General features: G+C 41.1%; 1 protein-coding gene across 1 annotated transcript; it reads left to right on the top strand.

The window, feature by feature from the left end:
- Window positions 1–521: 521 nt before the first annotated feature.
- LOC115482532 lies at window positions 522–9,885 on the top strand. Its single transcript, XM_030222399.1, has 2 exons — window positions 522–565; window positions 7,612–9,885. The coding sequence occupies exon 2, from the start codon at window positions 7,657–7,659 to the stop codon at window positions 8,851–8,853; it is 1,197 nt and encodes a 398-aa protein (XP_030078259.1). The 5' UTR covers window positions 522–565; window positions 7,612–7,656; the 3' UTR covers window positions 8,854–9,885.
- Window positions 9,886–10,724: the final 839 nt, after the last annotated feature.

Here is a 10,724-nt window from a genome sequence, read left to right as displayed (position 1 = left end):
CGCGCAAGTTACGTCAGATGAGGGTGGGACACAAGGAGGGAAGGCCCGAAGGGAGGTGATCTGCAGACTGCCGCTGCTGCGCTTCTTCCGCACGGAGCTAGGTCGAGGTGAGGCGCTATGATTTCAATTCAGGGGGGCCCGGCCCGGTGGTGGATGGAGGGGGGCGGGTGAAGGGGACTGCAGCGCCAGGCCCCCCTTGGAGGCCCGGGCCTGGGAAATTTTGTCCCCTCTGCCCTCCCTCATGGCGGCCCTGCTAAGGTACGCTGAAGCATGGGCTGCGCTAGTGTAGGCATGTATTTTGGGCACGCGCAGATCCATTTTTCAACACTCCTTTAAAAAAAAGGCCTTTTTAAAACCTTTGCTGAAAATGAACATGCAGCAGAATAAAAATTGGCGTACGTCCATTTTGGGTCCGAGACTTTACTGCCACCCATTGACTTAGCAGTAAGGTCTCACGTGGCAACCATGCAGTAATCATCTACGTGCTGAATTAATCAGGAAACCAAAGAGGAAGTTGGCACTGCTGTACTGCAGGCACGCTGACATTATCTTCTCAATAAGAAAGGTAAGAAGTTATATTATATTATTACCTTTGACCAAATAAAAAACTTTATTGCTTATTGAATCTCCTATTATGTAAACTGTACAGAACTCAAGATACCACTACACTACAACAAGGGTTCTATAAATTCTAAAGAAACGATGAGCTAATGTGATTTCCTATGTTTGCTCAGAGTCTCTGTAAGCACTGTAGATCAAAGGCAAAGAAAACTGTTATAAAGACTTTATGCTGGTGTAATTAGTCTGTATAGAAGTGATATTTCTGGAGAGAAAACAAGAGAAAAGAAAAAAAAAGTTATTGCTTTGTCTGTTACTAGAAATACAGCTCTCAAAAAATAAAAAGAGGAAGTTGAGAATTTACAACTGGGAAGTACAAATAAACCAGGTCTTATGTTAGTTGTTTTTTTCTTATATATGACACCTTCTAGCTCAACTTTTCCCTTTAAGTACATTTGGGATCATAGCATTTCCTGCTTGCTGCGTCTGTAAAGAGTCCGAATTTTAAAATGTAAATACAGTCGTGGCTACAGTTTCAATTTAGAATGGAACAGCAGTTTTTTTTTTATTTACACTTCCTTGCTTGTGAACCCTGATAAAAGCAAGGCAGAAATATCATACCAGATTAAATTGGTCTGAATCCAAGCACTTTTCAATCCGTACGTTTTTAAAAGGACATTAAAATTTAAATAACATGAACACTCTCTCAAGCAGTTGGTTTCCGGTTTGCAGTATGCCGTTCTTTCTTTTGTGAAAGGTTTAAAAATAATGTTTAAAAAATATTAAATTTATTGACAAGCCTATCTTCAAGTGCACTGGTCTCAGCTCTATAGTTTCAGAATTAAATGTCTTATCAATAATAAATCTATAACTTTAACAAGGATCCCTAATGCACTGTAACATATAGAAACAAGACAGTGAATAACCTAACACATTCTAAAAAAAAAAAAAAAATTGAACTCATTTTCCATCACTAGAGGGCAGTGGATAGACATCACAGAATCTGTTTCTGTAGATTAAGAAAACCTACATAAAAAAAAGAAAGTCCCTTTCCCAAAGACCTTACAATCTTAACTAAAAGTAGCTCACATCTATTTTAAACTCAAACTCAGCCTTCTTGATTGCAATAAAGTTGTCTTAAGACAATCAATTAATAGCTTACAGAACAGCTCCGTATTCCAGGACAGTATAAAAGACTGTTGTCCTGAAATACAAACACTGTTCATATTACAACATCCTTCAAATTCAAAGACTCATCTAAATACAACATACCCCTACATTAAAACATGTCAAACAAGCATTAATTAACTATGTACCATGATTTAAAATTGAAACCCGAGTGTCTATGACCGTTCAATGACAGCTGAAACTAATCTGTGGAGATAGAGTCCTAGCCTGCAGCCCTTGCCTGTCACTAAACACAGGAAGTGTTAGTTTCAACAAGAACAGGAACCTCTAATTGCTTTTTGAATAGATAAGAACAGACTTAAACTGTTGCTCAGTATATTGGGGCTGTGAAATAAAATTTATGGTCCCTGGAGACTGGACTAGCAACCCCCAGAGGAAAGAGAAAGCAGAGCTGCAAAGTTACCCATTCCTAGAAGGAAAACATTTTTGCCGGTCCTGGTTTTCAAATTGCATTCCAAAGCTTTGCAGAGTTGTCTCCATTGTAATCAGTGGTGCAGGTCATACACAAGAACATAAGAGTAGCCATAACCAGTGATTTCAATTACCCCGATATTGACTGGGTAAATGTAACATCGGGGCACGCTAGGGAGGTAAAATTCCTTGATGAAATCAAGGACAGCTTTATGGAGCCAGGGCCGCTGAGAGCTGGAGCCGGGCCCGGGACAAGGCCGCCCCGGGCCCTCCCCCCACCCGAGGTTGCCGCCCACCCGAGATCGACGGGCCCCGCCCACTCGAAGTTGCCGGGCCCCCCTCCACCCGCTATCAGGCCGGGCCCTCGGAACTAACCTTAAGCCTCCTTTCACTTCGCAGCAAGCAGCGGCAGGGCAGACCTCTCCTCCTTCCTTCCATGCCCCGCCCTTGCGGACGTAACGTCAGGCGAGGGCGGGACATAGAAGGAAGGAGTGGCCTGACCTGCTGCTGCTTGCTGCGAAGTGAAAGGAGGCTTAAGGTTAGTTCTGGGAGTGACGGAGGGCGGGCCAGGTGGCGACAGAGGGCGGGCCAGGCGCCGGGTCCCCCTGGAGGCCCAGGCCCTGGGACTTTTGTCCCCCCCTGTCCCCCCCTCTCGGCGGCCCTGTATGGAGCAGCTGGTATAGGAGCCGACAGAGAAGGAAAAGTTCTAGACCTAGTCCTTAGCGGAGCGCATGATCTGGTGCAGGAGGTAATGGTGATGGGGCCGCTTGATAACAGTGATCATAATATGATCAGATTTGATATTAGCTTTGAAGTAAGTATACATAGGAAATCAAATACGTTAGCATTTAACTTTAAAAAAAGGAGACTATGATAAAATGAGAACGGTGAAAAAAAAACTTAGAGGAGCGACTACAAGGGTCAAAAATTTACATCAGGCATGTATGCTGTTCAAAAACACCATCCTGGAAGCCCAGGCCAAATATATTCCGCGTATTAAAAAAGAAGGATGGAAGACCAAACGACAGCCAGTGTGGTTAAAAAGTGAGGTGAAGGAAGCTATTAGAGCTAAAAGAAAATCCTTCAGAAAATGGAAGAAGGAACCGACTGAAAATAATAAAAAACAGCATGAGGAATGTCAAGTCAAATGCAAAGCGCTGATAAGGAAGGCTAAGAGGGACTTCGAAAAAAAGATTGCGTTGGAGGCCAAAACACATAGTAAATTTTTTTTTAGGTATATTAAAAGCAGGAAGCCGGCAAAAGAATCGGTTGGACCACTAGATGACCGAGGAGTAAAAGTGGCGATCAGGTAAGACAAAGCCGTAGCAGAGAGATTAAATGAATTCTTTGCTTCGGTCTTCACCGAGGAAGATTTGGGTGGGATACCGGTGCCAGGGGCGTAGCCACGGGTGGGCGTAGACGGGCCCAGGCCCAGCCACTTTCCCTCCAGGCCCGCCCGCCCACCCAACACAGACCTGCCAAGTCTCCCGGAAACACGCGGCGCCAGCTCCCATTTCCGGCCACTGCTGCTTCTCCTGTTGAGCAGCAGCAGCCGCTACAAAAACCAAAGGAGGGAATTTAAACAAGCAAAAATGTTTTTAAAAAGCAAGCGCGGCACCACAAGCAGCCATCAGGCATTGGCTGTTGGCTCTGCAGTCACTCCTCTCGCCTCTCACGTCGCTGCGCTCCTCCGGGGTCTTACTCCAGGATGGGGAGAGATTAAGAGGGAAGGGTAGGGAGAAAGAGGAGACACTGGATGGAAAGATGCAGAAAGAAAGAGGGGAGACATTGGAAGGATGGGGAGAGAAAGAGGAGAGCTGCTGGATGGAAAAGGGGAGTAGAGAAAGACTGGAGAATAAGAGGAAGGGACATGGGGAGAACAAGGGTGAGAAAAAGATGAAAAGCCATAGGTAGATGAAGGAAAAAAAGGAAATTAAAGAATGGATAGTAAGAATGAATTAAATCTGGACAGAGAGAGAGGCTGAAAAATATTGAAGAAAGTAAAGAAAAAGGATAGAAAAATGACAAATGGCGCAGAAGAGTTAAGCGAAAATGAAGGAAAACAGAATCTAGAGAATTTGAGCAACACAATGAGAAAAAGTAAATGGCCATACAACAAAGGTAAAGAAAATAATTTTATTTTTAATTTAGGATCAAGTAATATGGTACCCGTGTTAATAACGTTTTAGAGACCAATACTTCCTTAGGTCAGGAGAGGATACCATAACAACATTATACTGACCTGAGGCAGGAGGTTTTGGCCTCTGAAAGCTCATTGAAAAGGGTGTTGGGCTATTAAATAAATTATTTTCTGAAACCTGAAAAGCAGCAATTTACCCCTGTGTGACAAATGCATCTGATTAGTGTGACTAAATTTTGCTGGGGGAGGGGGGTAGAGAGAAAATTTTGTGCCCACCCACATTGGGTTCAGGCCCATCCAAAATTGGCAGTCTGGCTACGCCACTGCCGGTGCCAGAAATGGTATTTGAAGCTGACGAGTCGGAGAAACGTAATGAATTCTCTGTAAACCTGGAGAGTAGCAAATCGCCTGCTCTGGGATGGTATTCATCCCAGAGTACTGATAGAACTGAAAAATGAGCTTGCGGAGCTATTATTAATAATATGTAATTTATCCTTAAAATTGAGCGTGGTACCGGAAGACTGGAGGGTGGCCAATATAACGCCGATTTTTTTTAAAAGGTTCCAAAGGAGATCTGGGAAATTATACACCGATGAGTCTGACGTCGGTGCCGGGCAAAATGGTAGAGACTATTATTAAGAACAAAATTACAGAGCTTATTCAAAAGCATGGATTAATGAGACAAAGTCAACATGGATTTAGTGAAGGGAAATCTTGCCTCACCAATCTACTACATTTCTTTGAAGGGGTGAACAAACATGTGGATAAAGGTGAGCCGGTTGATATTGTGTATCTGGATTTTCAGAAGGTGTTTGACAAAGTACCTCATGAAAGACTCCAGAGGAAATTGGAGAGTCATGGGATAGGAGGTAGTGTTCTATTGTGGATTAAAAACTGGTTAAAAGATAGAAAACAGAGAGTAGGGTTAAATGGTCAGTATTCTCAATGGAGAAGGGTAGTTAGTGGGGTTCCCCAGGGGTCTGTGCTGGGACCACTACTTTTTAACATATTTATAAATAACCTAGAGATGGGAGTAACTAGTGAGGTAATTAAATTTGCTGATGACACAAAGTTATTCAAAGTCGAATTGCGGGAGGATTGTGAAAAATTACAAGAGGACCTTACGAGACTGGGAGACTGGGCATCTAAATGGCAGATGATGTTTAATGTGAGCAAGTGCAAAGTGATGCATGTGGGAATCAGGAACCCGAATTATAGCTACGTCATGCAAGGTTCCACGTTAGGAGTCACGGATCAAGAAAGGGATCTAGGTGTCGTTGTTGATGATACATTGAAACCTTCTGCTCAGTGTGCTGCTGCAGCTAAGAAAGCAAATAGAATGTTAGGTATTATTAGGAAAGAAATGGAAAACAAAAATGAGGATGTTATAATGCCTTTGTATCAATCACTCCATGGTGCGACTGCACCTCAAATATTGTGTTCAATTCTGGTCACCGCATCTCAAAAAAGATATAGTGGAATTAGAAAAGGTGCAGAGAAGGGCGATAAAAATGATAAAGGGGATGGGACGACTTCCCTATGAGGAAAGGCTAAAGTGGCTAGGGCTCTTCAGCTTGGAGAAAAGGCGGCTGAGGGGAGATATGATAGAGGTCTATAAAATAATGAGTGGAGTTGAACGGGTAGATGTGAAGCGTCTGTTTACGCTTTCCAAAAATACTAGGACTAGGGGGCATGCGATGAAGCTACAATATAGTAAATTTAAAACAAATCGGAGAAAATGTTTCTTCACTTAACGTGTAATTAAACTCTGGAATTTGTTGCCAGAGAATGCGGTAAAGGCGGTTAGCTTAGCGGAGTTTAAAAAGGGTTTGGACGGCTTCCTAAAGGAAAAGTCCATAGACCATTATTAAATGGACTTGGGGAAAATCCACTATTTCTGGGATAAGCAGTATAAAATGTTTTGTACTTTTTTGGGTTCTTGCCAGGTATTTGTGATATGGATTGGTCACTGTTGGAAACAGGATGCTGGGCTTGATGGACCTTCGGTCTTTCCCAGTATGGCAATACTTATGTACTTATGTACTTATGTAGACCAGTGGTGAGAGTGGGAGTTTTTAGGGTGGTGTGGCATTTGTATTTGGGTAAATTTGGTGTGGGGGGGGGGTTGTTGAGGGAGTGTAGTTTTTGGAGAGATGGGAGTAGTTGTAGAAGAGATAGTTTTGGTGGGGATGGGGCAGCTGAAGTAGTTTGTGGGGTGGGGGAAGCTTTGGGGGTAGGGGACTAGGGAACAGGAAGTTTGAAAGGAGGAATTCCCTAAATTTTTCACTGTATTTAAGTTTCTAGTCTATGAAACTGGAACTCTTTCTCTCATAGAAATGCATTGGGATATTTTGGGAGGGGGAAGGAGCTTATTTATCTGGAACTCCTAGTCTGATGTGGCCCATTTTTTTATCTCAATGTGTTTATTCTCCATTTTTTGACCTATGCCAAGTTTCATCCATTCTATTACATTTTCAGAAAGTTATTTGATCTCAGAGAGTCAGACAGACATTCTTCACCTCTTCTGATTAATTCGGTTAACACCTAAAATGAATTGTATAAATATGTTTGAATATCATCCTGCTATGTTTGGTAAAAAATTAAAAACTTTAATAATCGGGTGTGCCGATGAAGAAGTGGGTGCTAAATACATTGCCAGATATACATCTTGTGCAATGAGCACCGCTGAGGTCACTAAATTGGGTACAAGATAAAAGCAAATGTGAAAGTGAAAAAGATTTTGTTGAAGTATTTTTGGTTGAGAAAAAGTCATATTTGTATGAATATTTACTGGGTCCCTTAGAAATTATTTTTGTAGTTTATACCATTGTATCATGCAGGCCACATCTGGTAATATTTGGATTCCTGTTTCATACGGAAGTTGTCTTCTGCAGGATTTTTCTCTATCCTTTTCCCTCTTCTTCCCTCGTGTCTTTGCCCCTGTTCTGCTCTCTGTGCTTTTTTTCCATTCTCTATGCCAATCTAATGTTCCTATCAGTCCTTTCCCCCCTCCCTGGCTCAATGTCTCATCCTTCTCTGCTCCCTAATTTAATTTAATGAGGTCTTATAGCCCTCTTAATTCCTTCTTTATGACCTAATCCTCTTCCCTGTACTCCTGTATCCTTCTCCCTATTAAAAAAAATGATGATATTGACATATTATGGTCACTGGTGTTAATGCAGCTAATCATTAATCTGTTATACTCCATGGCCATTGCTAGTACTGCAAATGCTCTCATTCTCCTCAACTGAAAATAAGAGATTCTGGCTGTAATTATTGATGACTAGAGCATTTTTGTACTCCTTTCTTTCTAGAAAACATCTATAGATTTTACAATAAGAAGTTGTGCTTCAGAGAAAATGGCTTCTGGAGACGTGGAGTCCAAGGGTTGGGTTTCCTATTTGGATTTTATCCCCATTACTGGATCAGAAAAGAGCATTGTGGAGGCCGTAATAGATGAGCTGAAAGGAAACCACAAACAAGCAGAAGAAAAGGCCTTTCTGGGCTTCCAAGGAAATAAAGCTGATCTAATATCACATCAAACTGGTAGTTTGATCGATAATGTTGTTTTCAGTGGGGCCATCAAAACTTTGGCCATCATTGCTGGTGAAGTAGCTTTGAAGGAAGGTGACTCTACAGTTAACATCAAAACAGCAGCAAGTTTGACGCTGAAGGAGGCTGATCCAAGCATTGTAAAGATCCTGGGAGAAGACACGGTGAGAAATCTGGGTGAAAAAGCTGCCAAGGCCACTTTGAAAGAAGAAAAGGATCCGCTTTGGGCTGCTATAAAGGAAGCAGGAAAAGTAGTCATAAAACATGTAACAGGGAAAGGCATGAAAGATATTGTTTCAGTACAGAAATTGGTTGATAAGAAAATGGGATTCCTGAAACTTTTTGGTACAATCGATATATCATCGCTCACAGATGACAAGCTAAGATCAAAGCGGGGTGAACATGTCTTCAATAATGACATTCTGAAGATATTCAAGAAGATGATTGATAATTTAATTGATACTCATTATGTACATTTGAACTATAACTTTGAGTGTCTGGTGCAGAAAGGGTTCATTTCCAGAGACAGTAAGATCTATCAAGCGTATTATCATCCTCTTCCAAAAAAGTATCAAGAGGCTATTGAGACAGAAATGGTGGCTCAGATCCCTGAAAAAGTGTTCTACATCAATGCTAATAGTGTTATCTATGGGCAGTATATGAAATGCTTTAAAGCTATGATAAGTTACTACCTAGATCTGCAGTTCAGTCGTCTTGTGCTCCTGGATCCAAAGACCAAAAATGCCAATATTGTTCCACAGAGAAGTAATATCTATTATATGATTGAAATGTTAAATTCTCGAGAGGTTTATGTTGATGATGTAGCTAAAGATTACTGGATACGTGGTGATCCTAAAAGAGAGGCTCATTTTCAAGATGTGAAGTCCAAAGTTGCCCAGATGTTTGGGGGTCTAGTGGCTGATGACAGAAATGAAATCAGTTGCTGGATGACTGAACTTATGATGGGTACTGGCCATTTATTTCACCAGCGGGTCCAGCCCTAGAAGTGCACGATCTATTCCCCAGCAAGAAGCACCAAATCCAAAGCTGACCCACTGCTGTCATCAGTCCTTATACCAGATGATTATAATAGGAAGGAAAATAAGCATGGGCCTATGAGCCAGTGAGCTCACATAGACCTTGCAATGGTCCTGCCCCTGTAGTGGGTTTTTGAAAAAATAAAGATTATTGATTTGTCACTGAAATATATTATTTGAACAGTTAGAAGACAGTTTTGAAAGGAATTTACCTGACTAACTAAAGAGTTACTTGGGTTAATTCTTTCAGCAGAAAATTGCTCTACTGTCATTTGCTTAATCTAGCCACTGATTTTCACAAAGTAACTGGATTTTGCCATGTTGCCCATTTTACTTGTTTTTAATATAATTTGCCTCAGTTGCATTTTTTTATATTTTATAATTGATGTCTCTTTTGTGATCATTTTTGACAATAAATATCATTTGGCTAATGGTTACTAATAATAATTAAAAATGTTTTTTTAACCTGCTATATCTCAAGCAATCTAAGCGGGGGACAAAAAGCATTCATAATAAAATTAAAATCAACAAACAATAAATAGTAACAAAACAACACCATATATAATTACTAACTAATATAAACTTATCCAGCACTATAAAACAAAACAGAATCATTCATATGATAACGCATATGCTCGAGTAAAAAAAACATAATTAACAGCTTCTAGTCACACCATGCATCTACAAGAAAATTTTAAAGCAAATGAAGCCCCCAAAGCCAGAACTCTAGAAGGTCTGTTTACTAAGGGGCCCTTTTACTAACCCGCGTAGGCGCCTTCGCGCGCCCAAAACGTTCTAATTCGGAACTACCACCTGGCAATCGCATGGCAGTAATTTCATTTTTTACATGAGTCCACTATACCCCCCGGAAAATTTCCAGCGCGCGGCGCTAACTGGGTGATAATTGGCATTCTATGTGCAGTGATGATTACCGTCTGGTTAGCGTGTAAGACCTTACCGCTAAGTCAATGGGTAGCGGTAAGGTCTCAGGCCCAAAATGGATGCGCACCAATTTTAATTTTGCCACCCGTCCATTTTTGGCCAAAGAGGGCCTTTTTTGCAGGCGCGCTAAAAAATGGACCTGCGCACGTCCAATACACGCGTCTACTACAGCACAGGCCATTTTTTCGGCGCACCTTAGTAAAAGGACCCCTAAAGATTTTTTCTTATTTTGTGTCTATGGAAAAAATGTTTAGTAAACAGGGCCCTAGGTTTGAAAGCCAAGAATTCTCATCTTCTTTTCTAAATGTCTCTGGATATTCAGGAAACACTTGCACTGTAGAACTCAAAAACATTGCTTTTATATGACGGAAATATCAACGAAAAATAATGTTCCTGTCAAGTTCCAGAGCAAAAGTTACCCAAAGTTGTATATCATAGAGGCCATGAAAAGTTGCAAACCATACATATTTCTAGTTTTTATTTTAGCTATTTTGCTGTTCTTGAGCTGGGAGCAGACTTAAGAGTTGCAAGAGAGCTATAATGTTTCTGAAAAAGACCTTTCTAAGGCTGTGGTTTGACATTTGGCCTATGCTATGCTAACTTGTGATAAGTTGCTGGTCAGCAACTAAGACAGAGTCTCCTATGACTAAGGCCATCTGCTGTATCCAGATAAACAAGCAAAAGGAAAAGTAAGTGGGTGTGAGCAAAATTATATAGCCTTAGCAAGAGGGTGGGAGAAGTGACAGAGTAACTTTACCCATTATCTAATGAAAACTTATGCTTATGTGCATGACAGGACCTACCTGCCAATATAATAAGGGAATAAATGATAGAATTTGATGGAACATGATTCATAACACAATTTGAATAACCATTTATATGTCTAATACTTATTT

The sequence above is a fragment of the Microcaecilia unicolor genome, chromosome 1, assembly GCF_901765095.1.
Source record: "Microcaecilia unicolor chromosome 1, aMicUni1.1, whole genome shotgun sequence".
Lineage (NCBI taxonomy): Eukaryota > Metazoa > Chordata > Amphibia > Gymnophiona > Siphonopidae > Microcaecilia > Microcaecilia unicolor.
Note: the sequence above shows the minus strand (reverse complement) of the source record. Positions and strands in the feature narration are given on the sequence as shown.

What these genes read in the sequence shown, in the direction of transcription:
- LOC115482532 (XM_030222399.1), top strand. Translation starts at nt 7,657, where the DNA reads ATGGCTTCTGGAGACGTGGAGTCCAAGGGTTGGGTTTCCTATTTGGAT.